At 39.2% G+C, this 20,188-nt stretch overlaps 1 protein-coding gene across 2 annotated transcripts in view; it reads left to right on the top strand.

The window, feature by feature from the left end:
* The window catches only part of mllt1a (MLLT1 super elongation complex subunit a), a 28,977-nt gene extending 13,782 nt beyond the window's left edge, over nucleotides 1–15,195 (top strand). Inside the window, exons 6-12 of one of the 2 annotated variants that reach the window (XM_059340968.1) lie at nucleotides 1,281–1,934; nucleotides 2,660–2,750; nucleotides 2,875–2,986; nucleotides 4,096–4,195; nucleotides 5,480–5,548; nucleotides 7,535–7,606; nucleotides 8,535–15,195. In XM_059340968.1, coding sequence (XP_059196951.1) covers nucleotides 1,281–1,934; nucleotides 2,660–2,750; nucleotides 2,875–2,986; nucleotides 4,096–4,195; nucleotides 5,480–5,548; nucleotides 7,535–7,606; nucleotides 8,535–8,663 — 1,227 coding nt within the window. In that variant the 3' untranslated portion in view covers nucleotides 8,664–15,195. Of the gene's footprint in view, nucleotides 1–1,280; nucleotides 1,935–2,659; nucleotides 2,751–2,874; nucleotides 2,987–4,095; nucleotides 4,196–5,479; nucleotides 5,558–7,534; nucleotides 7,607–8,534 lie in introns of both variants that reach the window. The other variant, XM_059340967.1, reaches the window with a different exon arrangement.
* Nucleotides 15,196–20,188: the final 4,993 nt, after the last annotated feature.

The following is a 20,188-nucleotide window of genomic DNA, read 5'->3' as shown; positions in this document are numbered from 1 at the left end:
GAAACCATCCATGAGCTAACTGAAGCTATCCTACATTTTATTTTATGCCAATTTCTTGGAAACATACACATAACAGTTTTTTGTTTGTTTAATTAAATACAGACAAATATACTTTAAGCTGCCTTCTAGCTGATGGTTTAGCTTTTATTATGCATTTCTGTGGATGAGGTCAGATAACTCCTTCTTTTTTAAGTCGGTAGATGGCTTTTCTGACTTTGAGCAGCGTTCCAGTGGACTTTCTCTGGTAGGAGGTCAGAAATGTCTTAGTTCCTAGTTGTCTGAAATGCAGAATTAGTATGCCAAAAATAGCAGGATGTACATCCTCCTACATCTGGTAGCATTTTCAGTATGGAAGCCTGTATGGTCTTCTGGCTATTCTGACCCACAATCCTCTGCGCAGCACATACATGTGCATCTCAATAAATTAGAATATCATAGAAAAGTTATTTATGTCAGTAATTCAATTCAAAAAGTATTACACACAGAATGAAACATTGTCTTAATTTATTTAATTTATTCCAATTATAATGATTATGGCTTACATTTAATGAAGACCTAAAATACAATGTCTCAGAATGTTTTAATTACAAAAGACCAATTTTAAAAAGTATGTTTAATATGGAAATGTTGGCCTCTGAAAAGTATGTCCATCTATATGCACTCAATACTTGGTTGGAGCTATTTGACTTGAACGACTGGAAATGGTCTTTTCAATGAAATTCTAATGTATTGAGATGCAAATATTGTTCAGAGGGTCAACATTCAAGGTGCCATGTTATAATGAAGTCCCAACTGTATGCACACTGCATGCAGCAGTACGTAGCAGCTGTACTGTACGTACACAGCACAAGATGGTGGCGGCCAAATGTCAATCTCGAGGCTTCAAAACAGTCTTCCACAAACCAATGGGTGACATCACAGTGGCCACGTCCACTTCTTTTATGCAGTCTGTGATTTTAACATTTAGCTCAAAGCACCGTTGTGCCCTGTACAGTCTCACAGAACTGCTAGTGTGGCTGTAGACTCATCTCGTTATTGCACAGAGAGGAATCAACTGTTTTTCTGTTTTTTAGACTAATTACTGACAGAATTGGTATTTTGGCTGACCAAAGGGCTTAATTTGACATCTCCTTCACAGTAAATAAAGTGATTACAGTACAGACTAGACTGGCGAGACCTTGGCGAGGTCTTTGTGCTTCTGATTTTCCTTTTATGAAGTTTTCGCCTGAGTGCTTTAAGAGCAGATTGTCGATGACAGTGCTTTTGTTTTCTCTCTCCAGGAGCCCAGCAAAGAGGGAAGTGGTGGCAGCAGCAAAGGACCCAAACCGCACAAACTGACCAAGGAGCACCGTGAACGGCCCCGAAAAGACTCTGAGAGCAAAGCCACATCAAAAGGAGACAACGACAGAGACGGAAGCAGCAAGAGTGGCCGCGACCCTTCCTCATCCTCATCCTCATCTTCAAAAAAGCCGTCGGAGATCAAAGTGAAAGATGAAGTTAAAGTTCTACCCAAGGCTGCCTTCAAGGAGCCCAAACTCACCCTGAAGGAGTCAAAGATGGAGGGCATGTCCCCCAAAGGAGGGGGGGCTGGGAGCGGAGGTGGTGGCGGGGGAGGAGGCGGGGGAGGGCCCGCAGAGTCTAAAGCCCCGGGGAAACGACCCTCCACTGTCGAGTCTCCCAAACCCAGCGCGAAGAAACAGAAGAAAGGCAGCTCGGAGGGGCCGAAGGTGCCAAGCGGCGGGGCGTTCACAGGAACTTCTCCCCGCGTCTCCTCCTCGTCTACAGCCAGCCAGCCATACGCAGAGAAGAAACCTCCCAAGGATAAAGGTCGCTGGCCAAAAGGCAAGAATGACGCACAGGAGCCCAAAGAGCCCAAGAAACTTCCAGAGTCAGAAGAGTCGAATTCAGAGGATGAAGCATCATCGAAGTCAGAGGTACAGAGGCTTCACAGCAGCTACATTTTCTGACTTTTTGGAAGTTTTAAAAAATGCTTTCAGGAAAGATTAAGATGTCATGCTATTCAAAAATGTTATTATTATGACCATCAATAATAGTTCATATTCAGGGCTGCAACTGAAACGATTATCGCTTAACCTGCACTATAGAAAAGTGAAATTGCCTGCTACAGTTTCTCAAAGCTCCATGTAACATTTTCAAATGTCTTGTTTTGTTCAACATTCCAAAGTTAGAAAAATATATTCAGTTTACTATCTCATTAGAAGAAGAAAAGCAGCAAACCCTCACAAAAGAGATATTTAAACTAAGCAGTGGACTTTTGCTGCAGTTATTGAAATATTTGTCTTTAAAGTTTCTGCCAATTGATTAAAACATAAATGGATTAATTCCAGCTCCAGGTTCATGCTGCTCTTAAATAATTAATTTGTATTTTTATCCATTTATCCAACAGACATGGAGCCTTATTTTTATCCACTTTAATGCAGTTAAAATGGATAAAGAATACAGCTGATTTGATTAAGTACAGAATTAAATTTGCCCTGATCAGAACTGAACTTTTATGTCATTTCTATGTTCCCCAAAAATAGTCAGGAAAAAAGTCGGGATCGGGAAGTAAAAAAAAACGGGGAAAAAAAGGGTGATCCTGAACTCTTTGTTGAACCCTTGTTTTCCTTCTTAACATGTTCCTCTTCTCCTCTCACAGCAATCGGCTGCTTCCAGTGCTTCTAACTCCAGTTCGAGTTCTGACTCCAGTTCAGATTCGGACTTTGAGCCGGGACAGAAACAAGGACAAGGTAGAGAATCTATTCACAGAGATAATCTTTAATTAATTAGTGCTCGTGTAAATGTGTTCTGGTGGTGAAAGGGTTGTGGTGAAATGTGTTCTGGTTTGTTTGACACGCTGTGCTCCTCTCTCAGGCCCCCTTCGATCGATGGTGGAGGAGATCCAGTCAGAAGAGTCGGACGATGACGACAGCAGCTCAGAGGAGGAGACGCCCATCAAGACCAACCCCCCCAACCGCGACTCTCGGTCAGTCTCCTTTCTATCTTCGGTCATCAATCAGAAACATTTCTCCTTGATCTGCCTCGCTCCTGACGATGGGCTCCACGCTGTCCTCTGCTTCTCTTTAAAAAAATTTAAAGCATAGATGTGGCATTATGGTCAAAGTGTATTGTTTGCATGATAACGTCTTTGGCCAAGCTTCAAATCAAAGAAAGCGCAAAGTTCTTGACACACACGTGCATCTCTATAAATTAGAATATCATAGAAAGTTTATTTATATCAGTAATTCAATTCATAAAGTGGAAATAAAACATTATACAGATACATTACACACAGAATGAAACATTTAATTTCTTAATTTATTTAATTTCTTCTAATTATAATGATAATGGCTTACATTTAATGAAGACCCAAAATTCAGTGTCTCAAAATATTTTAATATTACAAAAGACCAATTTTGAAAAATATGTTTAATATGGAAATGTTTGCCTCTGAAAAGTATGTCCATCTATATGCACTCAATACTTAGTTTGGGCTTTTCCATCATATTCTAATGTATTGAGATGCACCTGTATTTAAAGATTTAAAATTGGCAAAAGAAAATCAAAATACATGCAATTTTCCATCTTCTACTGTAATATATAGTATAACTTGCATTGAAATATACTGCTGATGACAATAAGGCTTCATCCACACTAATGTGTTTTTTAATTTCCTACATTTCTTAGATGTGCAAAATTAAAATGCACAAAAAAAACAGGTGAATAGAACTTGCTGATTATATCTGATTTGTTTTTCTACTTACCATCAATCATATTACTGCAATTCCACTGTCCTTTATCACAATTTGATAAATATATGCTTCAAATTGATATCGTACAGATTGACACAGATTTTATTGGACTGATCTTGCACAGTGCTAAATACCGTAAAGATTTTTTTACTCTGTTTGTTTTTAAATGTCTGCTGTTGTGTCTCCCTCATTAACATGATGACAGACTCCAAATTAGCATCAAATAACAATAATAATCTAAACTGCACACATCCGAGTACAAGCAGCGTGAGAATGTGCTCTGTCTGTCAGTCTGTCTGTCTGTCAGTCTGTGTGTGATTGACCTTTGACCTTGCCCTCTCAGACTCAGCCTGGACAGCGAGAGTGACAGCAGCGACGGCTCGCACAGCCCCAGTCGAGACCCCGCCCCGCCCCCACAGAAACACAGCTCCTCCAACAACAAAGTGAGTCACACACACATCATTTTATTTTACTTTACTGCGCTGATGTATCGACGGGGACGGAAATAGTTTGAAGAAGAGGAAGATAAACACTGAAACCAAACTTGGACGTCGTAGACCGACTGCAGGCCGACTGTTTTATGATCCTGGTTTTATGTATTCTGAACATTACTGAGGTTTTTTTTTTCATCCAGTTTTCGTCAGCTGTCATAATAATCCTCAGCCAACTGGAACAGGAATTTCCTAGAGCATTACGTTATGCATGTTCATGGTTTTGTGAATATATATTGACAATAGAAATGTATTTTGTAACGCTGTCACATGATTAATGAAGTACATGATTTGTAATTAATTACCTTATATAATCACAGATATCAATATTTGCTGTGAGTCATTTAAAAACATAAAATAACATGACTTTGTATTAAAAGTAGGATATTAAGACTTTTATTGAGATTTAAAGACATTTTAGAGCAGAAGACTAATTGAAGAATTGAGAGATTAAGGATGATATTGCATTATTTATTGATTGATTTCTGTCCCTTGTCCTATTTTTGTTCTATATTTATTATTTTATGTAAAAAAAAAATGTAATATATATATATTTATAAAGAGAACAAAACATTGTCAGCGCACTTCAATATTTATATTCACACACACACTCAAACACGCAAGCAAACACACTGAGAATTTTGTGGATGTATTAAAGTTGCCTCAATGCACGCTTTTTATCTGCTTTCTTCCCTTTTTTCCCTGCTACATTATTAGTGCTACTACTGCTTTATACATACTGGAGTATGTATAAAAACACAGATTAATTGATGGTTAATGTTATAGATGCTCGAGTTAACACGTTTCTTCCAAACGCCCATCCCTAATACATATTGTAATCTATTATGTTAATTTCAACTTTATTCATCCTCAATTTAAAAATGTCTTCTGTTGTCAGCTCTGGTGGTTCATGTGTTTGGTTTGAGTGTCACATGTTGGAGGAATTTGCAGCCCACCTGTTCTCATAAAAACAGTCGAACAGCATTTAAGATGGAGACAACTCATTTTGAATTTCAGCATTTGTTGTATTTTTAATGTCTTAATTGCAACCCAACACAGAATAGCCTAAAGACATCCAGCAAAGACTTGAGAACTGCAGAGTTTCAGGCTTCCACTTACATTTCTGCTGTAATAACTGTCATCAGTGTCCCAGATAGTTTCCTGGTCTCACATCACTGCCTCCGTCTCTCTTCTTTGTGTCCTCCTTTGTCTCTTTCTTGCTCTTCTCTTCTGCAGGTTTCAGGCAGAAAGAGTCCAGATTCCTCGTTTCGCTCAGAGAAGGTGTTGAAGAAGGGATACGACAAGGTAGGAAGGGTAAATCAAACTTTTTTTATGCTTTAACACACACACATACACACACACACACACACACACACACACGCAGTGTTTTGTCCACATTCAATGAGTGCATTAATAGTTTCAAGATGGAGTAACGGACAGTGAATTGATCCAGATGTGCAGACAGATTCTGGCCTATGAACCCTTGGAAAGAATTTTTTTTTTTTTTTTGTAACAAGATGATTCATGAAGTGATAAAATGAAACTCTGGTAAACTGATCCTGTATCACTCCTTCACATTAAAACATGTGCTCAGTGTCAAAGTTTTTCTTGAGAAAAAAAATCACAATATTTAATTTATAGGACAACGTCTTCTTCAGGATGTAGTTTAAAAAGAGAAAAGGCAAGTTAATCACTTGCGTTTAAGGCGCAAAAAGAAACGATCCAGAAGCTGCTAACAGTATGTTTCGTGTCAGTCGCGTAAAGTTGATTTATTTAGCCTATGAACACACTACAGCAGAAAATAAATATACAATAAAAATCGTCTGTTTGTAATTAGCGATGGGTGATATGACTAGGGGTGTGCCATATCGTATCGTTCACGATAATACTGGTATATTTTTTTTATGGGTAAAAAAAATGCATATCACGATATTGGCAACATGCCCTACTTCTTGACAAAGTGGCGTAAGGATTTCCTATTAATTACCTAGACCTTGGCGGCCCGCCAGAGTCTCTTGTGCTGCTCTAATGTCACATTTCAAGCTACTGAAAGTATATCTACACTATTCATAACATAAAGTTATTTTGCGTTGTGTCTCTGCTCAGCAGAGTGTCTGTCACCCGTCAGTCAGTCTAAGCCCCGACCCACCTCTCTGTCCTCATCCGAGACATGCGCACGCACGCACTGAATATACCGAGCTGCCCTCCCACTGCGCTTCAAAACAAGCACCTACCTTTCTGTAAGGTATCAGTCCCGTCCCCTCTCTCTCTCTGTGCGTCTGCGTGAGCCGATCTAAATACTGTCAACCTGTCCTGTCAGAGGTCCAAACGGTCCAAACACACTGTTGCATTGTGCCGTTCGTTAGCCGCAAGCTAACATTAGCTAACAATTAAAGTTGTTTTAATCACAAAAAGCTACTATTACTTCCTGTCGCTTCACAAATGCAGCTTTCAAAATAAGAGCACAGAATCCACCACAGAAATTACAAGAAGACTGTCAAAATAAGATGCCTTAAATAAAACATAGAAGAACCTTTATTCTCCTTTACAATAATTAATTAAAATAGGCAATGATGTGTTTGTGAGGTGTTTGCTCACATTTAGCTCTCAAAGTGGACGAGATTGATCACATTGTACTATAAAATGTACAAAATTTTCTCCCAGGGGGGCCCCAAACCCCCTAGAAGGTTATTTTTTATTATTATTGCTAATACTCAAGTAAGTAATTTTTTTGTATTTGGCAACTGTTGAGATTTGCAATTTACACTACATTTAGATTTATGATTGATTTTTATTTTGTTGTACAATTTTTATTTATTTATACGGACTAAAAAATAATTTTCTATATATTTTTCAGTATTTTTGATATCGTCAAGAATATCGTTATCGCGAAAATACTCTGAAATATCGTGATAATCTTTTAGGGCCATATCGCCCACCCCTAGATATGACCTAAAGAAAAAAGCTCTCACGTGATTTACGACAAGGTGCAAATGTTGAACTGTCAAGTCTGTATCTAGTCAGAGATGTCCTTTAATTGAAATTCATTAGTCATTGTCGGGATTTATTTTTCAGTAGTAATTTCTTTCATCATTTAATGAGATTTATTAATTTATAAGGGACACGTTTGCTACCTCCTGTGAATATAACCCAATTAACAAGCTTTTTCCACATTTCTCTCTCATATACATGTAGAAGTTTAGATTTCCATTAAAAAGTCACATCTCTATGACTCTTTAATTTCATGACTTTCATACTAACCATGTTGTCTCTGCTCTGTCAACTCTGCAGGCCTACACAGAAGAACTGGTGGACCTCCACCGCAGACTGATGGCTTTAAGGGAGCGTAACGTCCTGCAGCAGGTGAGTGATCATGCCATTTTTTTTATTTGATCCCATAAACATCATACCATATTCAATTTTTAAAGTATAGTAGGAGAAATGATGTACTTGCACTGCACAGTCCACCATTTAAAAATGTTTGTTTAAATATATATTGACTTTCTCAATGAATAATGCATAAATCTGAAGTATAACATAGTTAATATGTTTCATTTTAAACAGCTTCCCTTGCTTGCTGTAGGCGGTAATGCTTATGATATTTGGCAGTATGTCCAGTTGCAGGCTGCAAAGAGACTTTTATGAACTAACAGTGGGATTATTTCAACGGTCTGTAGGAGGCTGAGGCTACTGATAACTAGGCTATATATATTTAATAAAATTGATATACAACATTTGTGTGCCCACAAGTGTTTCCAATATTGGGTGGACATGGTGGCTACACATGCTATACATGTTAAATTATTTATGTTTTTACGACCTTTTAGACCATCCTACATGTAATGTAATGTAATGTAATGTAATCCTCTCTGTTCTCTCTGCTGTAAACACCCTGCAGTTCATTTGAAGTTTCAAAATTTTTTATTTCACATGACTGTCAGGTCTCAGCTGAGTCATTCATGGCTTCCTTGTTGCGCTGTGGAGTGTAGAATTTAATGTTTTTACAGGATCTTATTAACGCAAACAGGTTATTCTTGGCAGAATTTTATAGAATTGGAAAGAATTTATTATAATAACAGAAAACCATTCAGGACAATTCAGACCAGAATTATCTGTCATATTTTTGCCGGTACGATCGTGAAATGAAAAATTTTAAATTACATTCTATGTGATAATAAAATGGTGATAATAATTTCACTCAGTGAACCAAGTAAACGTCCCAATTGAGAAAAGAGTTATTTTCAGAATTATGTGATCAGAAGAAAAAAAGGTGCCATTTGATCTCTTCCAGATTGTGAACCTGATCGAGGAGACGGGTCACTTCAACGTGACCAACACCACCTTTGACTTTGACCTCTTTTCACTGGACGAGTCCACCGTCCGCAAACTACAGAGCTACCTGGAGGCAACGGCCACGTGACAGGCAGTGGAGACCGGCGTGGGGAAACCGGCCTGTGGATGGCGGCAGCGACGGAGGTAGACTCGCCGCCACCACCTCGCCTCCTCTTTTTTTTTTTTTTTATAAGGAGGGGACGAGCAGCCACATCACGTCGCAGCTAGCTGTCTCACAGGCCCGAATGAACCATCGAACAACTACCACACAAACAGAAACACACGAACAAACGCAAGCACACATGAAGACACCTTCACGTGATGCTAGGGAGGAAGGAGGAGGTGTGGAGGGGGGGAGGTGGTGGAGGAGGAGGAGCGGAGTGGTTGAACTCCGTCTACAGGCAGGATTTTCACTACACATCTTTCTTTTTTGGGGGGTCTGTGCAGAGCTGTGGTATGCACCCCACACTCCCTCCTTCACCCTCCTGCACTCCCGCCTTTACAAACCCAATACTTCCCCTCCTCCTCCTCCTCCACCACCTCCCCCTTCACACGCACACTCCTTACTTGGCAGAACACTTCAGTCCCCTTCCCCCTGCTGTCAGCTGGAGCTCATTTCTCTCTCGACATACTCTTTGACTTGTGTGTGTGTGTGTGTGTGTGTGTGTGTGTGTGTGTGTGTGTGTGTGTGTGTGTGTGTGTGTGTGTGTGTGTGTGTGTGTGTGTGTGTGTGTGTGTGTGTGTGTGTGTGTGTGTGTGTGTGTGTGTGTGTGTGTGTGTGTGTGTGTGTGTGCACATGCTGAGGTTTAAGAGGAGATGTTGTCTTTGTGGTAACCGACTTCTCTTTGTTCGTGAAGCTCGAGCACAAACAACAGCCGGTTTCCCTCCTTCTCACACACAACAAACAAATACAGATTCATGTCATAATTTACTTTTAAGGCCCGTTCCCTGTTAAGCATTCATAAGCAGCGTGTAAATTATGAATTAACGGTTTATAACACACTGTAATGTAGTTGCAAGCAGCTATAAGTATACATGTAGTATACAAGTATACTACAACTCCTCCGACATGGCCGTTCGTTCATACACTGACTGACAATATGGTAACATACAAACCTACTGTACCTTAATAAAACACTTGAAATGGTCCTTATATCCAAATTAGAGTGTTATAAATCTTCACAGTGCTTATAAATGCTAAATAGGAAAGTGGTGCCCAGGTTCATGCACACGTTTGTCTCCCAGGTCCTGATACTTAAAGGGATTCAGAAGTGCTGAAGCGGGGTTGTTCAAGGATTCATCCATAGTCAGTGTATTACTGACAGTAGATGGAGGTCAGCACGCCCCCATGTTGGAGAAGTAGGCAGGAGTACCGACACAGAAGCTCAGCGATGTACGCTGTGCATGGGGGCAGCAGCTAGGCATATTTAAGCCACCTAAAGAAAAATAAACGGCTTCTCTTTGGAAAGGGCTGTCTTGGCGGCACATAAAGCAGTAAAAATATTCTAAATGTATCATAAACTGCAACTAAAATGTTTTTAAAATGTGTTTTACTGTTGCCCCCTTACACAGCATAGACTATATATATATAAAGATGGACGCCCAAAACATCTCCATCTCCCCCTGCTGGCTGCAATATATGTGATAAATCCTGCTCCCTTAATGGTACGAGCCAAACTAAAAACTCAAAAGTACACAAAAATAACATTTTGTTTTCTATCATTTAAGGCAGATCTTTGTTCCAGTGTTTGTTTTTTCAGATAGGTTTGAATTTAATTAGTTATTTGCTGGGCGTGTAACTTTATGATTGACAGGTCTGGTTGTGCTCTGATTGGGTCGGGCTACTGTTTTAGGGGCAGGAACTTGATACTGTGTCTCACTGATACGTGGACTTTCGCTCCAAATGACATCAAGGGGGGAGGTGGAGACGCATCGTAGTGTGTCTGCACTCCTGCCTGCTTCTCCAAACTTGGGGCGTGCTGACCGCCATCTACTGTCAGTAATACAGTCATTATCGAGAAGTACCTCATAACTCCGCTTCAAAAAACCTGAACTTACCCTTTAAGGCTGTACACGAGGACACTGGGAAGTGTGTGTGTGTGTGTGTGTGTGTGTGTGTGTGTGTGTGTGTGTGTGTGTGTGTCTGTGTGTGTGTGTGTGTGTGTGTGTGTGTGTGTGTGTGTCTGTGTGTGTGTGTGTCTGTCTGTGTGTGTGTGTGTCTGTGTGTGTGTGTGTGTGTGTGTGTGTGTGTGTGTGTGTGTGTGTGTGTGTGTGTGTGTGTGTGTGTGTGTGTGTGTGTGTGTGTGTGAGACTCTGTTTTGGATGAGGTTTCTCTGTTGTCGAAACATTTGAAAACACGTGTTCTGTTGAGTTTCCCCTCCTTGCACTGAAAGCTGAGCCTTGACCTCCTACCAACAGCCCCCCCTCTTCCCCCTGAAGCCCCCTCACTCCATCCCTCCTCCTCCTCTTCCCTTATTCTCATATTGGCGTGCATGAAAGGGCTCGACTGCTCGCGGCCAGAGCAGTGGAGGATCACTCCTGAATTGCCTTCTAAGTGGTGGGGTCGGGTTTGGGGAGGGGGGTTTAAAAAGAAAAAAAAAAGCCGTGAAAAAGTAGCCATACTTCTCTCCCAGTATCCAAAAATAAGGAAAAAGAAAAAATAGGGGCCACGCTTTTTTACGTTTTATTTTTCTACAAGTGCATTTTGTGTATTTATTCCCAGACTGCGGTTAAATAACCTGTGAGCTATGAATGTATATCGCTTTTACTTTTCTACGGCTAGCAACAGCCCCACTCTAGTGCCTTTTTCTGCAACTTGCAGTGTGAGGGGGGGGTGTGCGCTCTGTTAGCCATGGTCACACAGATTGAAACCCCCCCAATACCCCCCTCGGGGAAACAAGTGTTAATAGGGATGCCTGAATATCCAGTATTGTCTTAATGGCTTCCATCCCTGCTTCTCCTCCTCCAGTGTCTTTGTAGGCCTTTTATCAATGACATTTCTGTTCATCAAGCCCTCAAGAAATCTTAAGACCACCGTTTTTTCTTCCCCGGCGGTGGTCATGTTTTTATGTTCTTGCTTTCTGAGATTAGGTTCAGTGTTTTAAAAAAGGAAGCGTCAGGTGACTGTGTGGTCACGTTAAATTGCTCAGCTGTGTCGTGTGTTTCGTGGGACGGTTGTCGTTGAAAGGGGTCGGGGTTCCCTCTTCAATCGGTTTGAAATATCTGAGTGTTTTGATACTGAGTTACCAGGCACTTAAAGATCATCAACAAAGGGCATGTAGGCAGAAAAATAAGCTAAAGAAAACCTTCCTCATGTTTTCTTTTCCCCAAATATCTGAAATGTCTCTCTCAGGGGGCCTGCATCAAGAAGCAAGATCAGTAGGTTACACAAATATCATTAAAGGAAAACGTCGGTATTTACTAATCTGGATCCTATTTTCCTTTTTTTTTTTGTGTCAAAGTGACTAATGGGGAACATTTTTTTAAAATTTCTTGACTTTTCTAGAAACGAAAGGTGAAGAAGGAAATGCTTTAAGGTCTCTGTGTAGGGTCTTTTCCAATAATGTTGTCAAAATTATAATACAAATCTGAGCCTTTCAGCTGCAAAAACAAACACTTTAAGTGCATGTACACTGATGGTGCGTATTTGCCTTGGAGGGTTACATCTGCAGCTGAATACTGGACCAATTTCAAAAAATGTTGTCCCCATTAGTCTATTAGCCACAAAACATGTATGGAATTAGGGTCCAGGTTGAAAAAGACCACAATATTCCCTTTAAACCAGGCTGACCGGTCTCACAGAGCAGGATCACTAAATCAGTACTGCTTCACTGAAGTTTCACTTTAGAGGATCACATCAAAACCTTTTAATGTTTGCAGTTAGCCTCCAGCTTTATGCTGCAGTTACTTTGAATTTGAAGAAAGATAGAAGCACAAGTATCAATAATCAGTTCCTTGTTACTTAAGATCACCTTTATAACAAGTCTATGTACAATTTAATGAAACCGATATATAATAATGTCCACTATTGGCTAGAGTCTGATTACTTTTAACATTTGATTTTTGCATTTTTCACCATTGTGTTCACTTTTTTATGTGTAAATATTGTCACAGTTACTGTATGTTGCCTACTTTTGTTGTTCTTTTTATACATCTTATTTTTTTTTTTTTTTAAACCTCGCAGAATGTTACTTTTTACTGCACTGACAAAAGTTCCCCTGAGATTTAAAAGTTTTATCTTATGCTGTTCACACCAAATGTGAAGTGAAATTTTAGCCGGTGTAAGCAAGGCCACCCATTCTTCCCGTCACCAACTGTGAACAAAATAACCACTATTGCTGCTTTGTACCTCTTGTGGAAGTCTCAGGTTAGTTTGAAAACCAAACACGTCTGGGTTCATAACATCACTCAGAGGTACACACAGCTCAGTGAATTTTAACGCCTTCTCCAGGAACTTTATCTGGATGACTGCTGCTACGGCACCACTAACACAGTGTGAACCCAAACTAAACTGATTTTGTCTTTGATTTTACTGTGATAAACTGATCCAAAGTATGCTGAAATAACTGCAGCATGATGCAGAGTTGTAAAGCAATTTATATTCATAATTTTTCAGGTCTGTTTGCAAGATGCAAGCAAACAACTTTAAAAACACTTGTTTACTGAATGGACTTTAGACTGATCAGGACGATGCTACGCAGGAGAATCTTACTGATAGGCTATAGTGTGAAAAATTTGCTTTGCATTTGGTGTGAACACACTATTCTAGTAATAATGTGATTATTCTTGTTGTGCCTCTTTGATGTAAACAAACTGTGACCCACTTTGGGTAAATCGTGGGTTAACAGATCCAGCAGCCAGCTTTGTGAGACCAGTTTCCAGGATCAACAGTGCTTTTTAAGTTTTGTGAAGCCAGAAAGCCCAAAGAAAGCCAAAATGAGGTGAACTTGATTCTTGATTCAGGCCCCTGGTGTGTTAGTTCCTGTGGCCCCTCTAGGCTTTACACACACACACACACACACACACACACACACTCACACACTGACACTGACACCGACACCAGCCCACTGTGGTACAAACCTTCACTGAGCTCCCTCCCTCCCCTCCTCTGTTTTCTTCCTGCCGACAGTGTTTTTATTCTGACACTTCGATAGCTTTAATACTTCTCTCTCTCTTCTTCTGTTGCCTGCCTGGCTCAGCGACATGTACACTCTTCCTCTAGCCCTTACTGTAAACGCCGTCTGAGCACAGAAAATGTGTCTAAAAAAAAAAAAAAAAAAAAGATAAAGACAAAACCTGGATTCCTGCCGCCTTATGTGCCCTGCAGTAACCCCCCCAGCCCTCTCCTGCCCTCACTTCTTCCCCCCCGTCCCACCCTCATCTTCTAGGTGTGCCTCTGTCAACAGAACTTCAGGCCGTGATTACTGAGAATGAACTTTGCAACTTTGTGTGAGTGTGACGTTTGTGCAACTGCGAGTGTGTCTGTCAGCGATGGGAGAGATTTTAAAAACCAACCTTCCTGTCCTCTCTTCTGTGCATCGATGTGGGAACTTTTAAGTCCTCGTTCATGAACTCTGACCTTTGACCAGGCACTCATTCAGTCCCTTGTTGTGGTGGTTGAGAAGGGGAGGTTACGTTGGGGACTCGTTGAGAGAAGCCCCACTGTCTGCCCACAGTCAATGTTTTATTTATGGACCTCTGCACTTTTGGCTGTGATGACTTCAGTACTTAAGTAGTTACCTGAACTGTATTTTTAAGGATTTTATACAATATTTACATGCAATACGATATGAATTTGATTTGTTTTTCTTTGCCAACCTTTTTGTTTGTTTGTTTGTTTCTTATTTAATTGTCTTCATTTTTGGCATGATTTGTCACTATTATTCACAAACAAACATGCCCGTTGGATCTATTTTAGGCGTTATGGGGGGATGTTCCCTGTATGTTTCTGTGTGTCATGATTCTGATGACAGCTGAACGCCAAGAAGCAGGTGTAGGAAAATGTTTGCTGGATGAGCTAAACTTTATCACCCTTTGCTTCCAGTAGGAAAAACTGGACCAGACTCTGTCGAGCTAAACAACGTTTATTTTTTGTCAAGTCCGGTTATGATTTGAGTGTTTCAGTCTTTACCCAAACAAAAACGGTCACCTAATTTTTATTATGTTAAGAGAACTTGAGCCTGAAGAAACACGTCATAGGAAACAGCAGAGTTGTGAAGTGGGTCGGAGCTGTTGCAAGCGCCGCTGGTACCCCCCCCCCCCCCCCTTTTGGCTTTTACCGCTTTGATCAACATGAACTCCTGATAACCATTGAGTCCAAATGATTCAAACATGTTTAAAATGTATATGTTTATTTAGGGCTGTACCAAATAGTTTGAAGCTTCATTCATAACGTTGACATTCAAATTCTATTCCCTTCTTTTTTTTTTTAAATGTCTTTTCACTCTGTTAAAACCCGGTATTTCTGCACAGTTGCAGATAAAAATCCAGCAACACTAATAATATTATTATTATACTATTTTTAGCATTAGATTCCAGTGGTGGCTGCGGAGGATTGTTTACACCTCATGTGATCAAACATGTCCAGTAACTCCACAGTGTTGTAAAGTTCAGAAGTCATAGGTTTTTGAAAAAAGATAGATTAAATCCACAGACTGTATAAAACAGGGACGTGACGTCACCCATGTCCCACCTTCTCACTCCCAGCTGATCCAAAACGTAAAAAAAAGACATTTGGTACAGCCCTAGTTGGTTAACTAGGAGCGTTGCAGGAAGAAACATCAAATCAGCAAGCTTAAAGTTCTGCAGCAGCAAAAACTAAAGCTGTTAAGAAAACCGATTTTTCTAACATTAGCCAATAAAGCTGCAAACAAACCACTTGGAATTAATTTCAGGATCTGTGCCGCCGACTGGCTCTTTCTCCGCGGTATCGACCGATATGGCTCATGTAGCATTTAGAGCCACTCACCAAGACAAAATAAAGAATAAAACATGATTTCTCAGAAACTTAGTTGAATAATTACAATTGGTGATCCTAACCAAGACTTGTAAAACCGTTACATTGCCTGGAAAAGGTGTTTCTATGTTGAGCATCATTGAAGATATTAATGGGAATAAAGAATGGAGAGAAACCAGCAAAAAATGTTGCCATTTTACATTTCTGTAAACCACAGATGGGTCAGACTTTAACATTTTCCTGTTTTGTCTGGTGAGAAGCAATGTGATAAGACACAGGAGCAGGTGGATGGCACCAACCAACCCACCAGGACTGGGAGACTTGTGTTCACATACCATTGTTTTGCCTGGAATTTGTGTTTTTCAAGCTAATCCCTGTTCTTTTTTACCAAACCTTAACCACATGGTTTTGGTGCCTAACCCTAACCAAAGTGCTTTTAAAGTGTTAGATACAGAAACGTTTATATTCAACATATTTGTGGTGCAGAAATGTTGAAATTCAACCCATCTGTGGTTTGCAGGGAACGTAAAAATGCCGACATTTATTGTGGCGACTTGGTTGGTGAAACACTTCCGGCCCCACTGACTTTGCAACTCTGTGCAGGTCTAGGGGGAGTGGAGAATTTCAGCTGAGACTATATTATATATAATACGTGTATAATACAGCAAAGGTAGAATATCTACTGTGTGGATCTTTAGCGGACGAGGAAAAGGCAAAAATATAAAGCAAATGGTTGCAAATATGTGGAGGGGGGTGGGAGGGGGCATGTGCAGACGGGATGTTTCCTGTGTCAGTGGTCGTCATAATGTGTCTGTGACAAGGGGACAGGGTTGCCTGTATTTATAAAGGTTTGATTTTTTTTAAACTGGGGGGGAGGGTGGAGTCCGAAATGTGTTCCATATATGTGGTCCAAGCAGAACAAATGAACTGGATGTGCAGAACAATTTGGTATTTTTTGAAAATAAAAAACTTGGCATTACAATGCCACCATGTGGCCATATGATGCAAGTTGTTAACAAGGACAAAACATGTTATTTTAATGTTATTTTTTATTTTGAAATCATATTATTAATAAAGTCATTAAGTACTGTTGTCCCCGGCGTGTGTCCCTTCGTCTTTGACCACCGCGTGACCCGGTCACGGCTGCGTGTGCAGAGTTCATGAGGAGTTCATGTGGCGGTCAGTGCAGTCTGCGGGGTTAAAAGGACACGCAGTAATGCTCATGATGCATTGACCATCTATCGAGGAAACGTCTATAGGGAGGGACGTTTATTGGAGAAGGCTGATCAATAAATTGTGCTCTGTGACGCAGTTCTGCATTGATGAAAAACTAGTGTCAGTTTTTACCAAAAGTGTTCATACCAACTTATGTGCCGATGCTGCAAATTCACACTGACTTCCAAACAAAACTGGTCGTGATGCAGGTTTTAAATTTCAGGATAAACCAAAAAAATCCTGCTTTATATATTTTTTTCTTCTATAAACCGTTTCTTAATGAGCTTTTCAGAAAATGTACCATACTGCAAAATCCGTCAATATTGCAGTTAAAGCTAAAACAAGCTAAATCAAGTCATTGTTTAAGTATTTTCTAAAGGAAAAAGGCAAGAATTCACTGGTTCCAGCTCCTCAAATGTTAACATTACTGTTTTTTTCTTGGTTTAAACAGAAAGAGCTATTTCAGGTTGTGACTTTGGGTACTGGGAAAATAAAATGGGCAATTTGCAAAAAATTTTGATCAATAAATTTAGTTAAGATAATTCATTTTAATGTCTCAACCAGTTTCTGTCATTATACAACGGTACAATAAAAATCTTGGAAGGCCTCTCGGTGCAGTTAAGATTAAATTAAATCTAAAATAAATAATGGGAGTTAAATTTTATGGGGGAAAAAGGGAATAAGTACATTCAATTTACAAATAACATGGACACAGTGCGTCTTACCTCTATTATATTTCTAAAAAATGTGTTGTTTTGAGAAGTAGGGGGCAGACTAGCAAAATGAATACATGTATATAAACATTTATTAAACTCAACAACACTGATGAACAACAGCAGATAGGATGAACTTCTTTCCTGTATTACCACATAAAATCACATATGACCCACCATCTCTGTATGACGATACAATGAACTTTTTTCACAGTTTTTATTTTGAACAAATTAACCTTCTATGCAAACTCTGTTTGGGGGTTTGTAGGCAGATGTTGGGCTTTTTTGCACCATGATATGGTGATCTTTTTTTTTAACATTTTTTATTTTGAACACAACAACCCCCTAATGTAAGCTGAGTAAAGAAGAAACCCTGACACCATCAGGAAAATGATACAAATAACGATAGATGCTGTGATCAGCGTGTCTTCGCAGGTCCACTGGTTAGGGCAGCACTGAAAAAGATGGACAGAAGAATTCTCTGTGAGGTTGTTTTAGTTGTAATCTAGGCATGCAATTTGTCGATAAATTTACTACACTTACCCCATTTTTTTTACAACAATAACTTGCACTTCCTTGTTATCCGTGTTATCTTTTTTTTTTAGCATTATGGTGAAATTTTGAGTGATTACACTGAAATGATAAAGTATAACAAATGGGTACAAATGAACTGAGTTTTTGAGTTTTCACTCATTCAAATTGCCTCAAACTCAAATTGGCTCCACTGGCTTCACATACCTGTCTTTAATTAAGTCAATATGTTTCGCAGCAGACATGTTGACATGTGTAACTCCCAACATTACTTATGGCCAGAATGTTTGCTGTGAAAACGATCTGTAAGTCTTTTCTCACTTTTGTATTGTTGGTGAAAAACTCAGCAGGCGTGCTGGGAGGTAAGTAACTTTTTATTTCTCTGAGCAACTAAAGAATCAAACTGAAGTTTTTTGTGTGTTGACTGCTGTATTTTAGCAATAAACACTATTATTTTGGTATTTTTTTACGTTGTACCGTCAGCAAATATACAACAACAGTCCGAAGATAATTCTCCAACTGTGAGACCTGTATCAGAATCGAAGCAACACACACACACACACACACACTTTAAGTATTCTCAGTAAATACATTTGAAGTCATATATTTTTTGTCTTTACATCATATGTCTGCAGTGATGAGAACAGCACTCATTCATGTACTGCACTTATCCTCAAGTACAATTTAAAAATACTTGTACTGGAGGATTTTCATTTTGTCACTCTATACTTTTACTCCACTACATCAATAAGGGAACTTAAGTTTGCAGATTCAGACTTATAATGCGAACTATAATAAACATAGTTTATATTATTTTATTATAGATCAGGGGTTGGCAACCTTCACTAACAAAGGAAGAAAAAGAAGAAAAAATCTTCGAAATGTAGCCGCAAACCTTTTTCTGAATGAAGCTAAAACAGCCGAAGTCATCTATATTAGCCTACTAACATTACTGATCGGTCATATTGAGAATTTATTAATAGGATTTTGTTAGAAAGCAGTGACGACCTGAGTCTAAATGAGAGGCTACCCACTGAAGAAATATCTCAGGAGATTTGGAATTTAAACTTAGCCCAGCTAGGGAAACTCAAAACTAGACCTGAAGTTGGAAAAATTTAGAGTTTAAGTAGACTTTCTTAAGCCATGATGCACATTTTAAAAAAATGTTATTGCCATATATAAGCTACACATTTTTACAACTGAAGAATAGAAATTGCTATGGGCCTAAACCAATGATAAATTTGAATTAAAATGTAAAGGAATAACCATTTAGTTTCATATCATATGTGTGACAGCCACAGGGAGCCATTGCAGACAGCCTGAAGGGCCACACGTGGCTCCGGAGCCGCAGGTTGCCTACCCCTGTTATAGATTCATATAAAACGTTATTGATACTTGGAGGTAAATTCACATCCTGTCCAGCTCCACCATTACCATTTATAACAATAAAGTTATGAAAACATATATGACTTATTATAACCCAATAATGCCCGTAATGAGTACTTTAATTTTTGTATTTCAAAACCCTGATTCCGAAGAAGTTGGGACACTGACAGTAAACAACATATCAACTTGAAATTAATCTATTGCCTTTATTTCAAATGGAAGATGTCACAAAGGATCAGCAAATTATTACATTCACAGAAACCTTTTTGGAATCAGGGTTGTGCTTTACCAGAAAAAAGAAATGAGAATTAAGAGTCAGAGCTGTTCTTTGTTTTTGTTTTGTTAACAATAGTGATGTCGGTTAGCTTTAGGTCGGTCACAGTGAGGAAATATTAAATCCTCCATCTTCCCCCACTGCATATTAGCCTTTCCTGCTCTCAGGTGTTAATGTTACGACAGGTTATGAACTTTAAGTGGGTTTTATTTTATTTTAAAGCAGAAACTTTTGTGGACCTGAGAACTGTGAGGCCAACATGCATATATGAGGCTTCATTTTAAACCTTCTGCTTCCTGAAAGTGTACTTATTTTACATGTGGCCACAACATAACTACATCAGTTCAAAGATGAATCAAAAAAGGTTAATTTGGTCCTCATCAATAATGAGTTATAGTTGAATATCAATAATTTGTGGTGTCCCTGAATGTCTCAAAAACTATAGAACTAATTATTTGTAGTATTCTGCTTTAGTTTGTTGCCAGCGTTGACATGGTTTTAAGAGATTTAGTAAAATAATGAAATGATAAATGTAGAAA

The sequence above is a fragment of the Centropristis striata genome, chromosome 9 (genome assembly GCF_030273125.1).
Source record: "Centropristis striata isolate RG_2023a ecotype Rhode Island chromosome 9, C.striata_1.0, whole genome shotgun sequence".
Lineage (NCBI taxonomy): Eukaryota > Metazoa > Chordata > Actinopteri > Perciformes > Serranidae > Centropristis > Centropristis striata.
The sequence above is the reverse complement of the archived record's forward strand: the minus strand, read 5'-3'. Positions and strand labels throughout refer to the sequence as shown.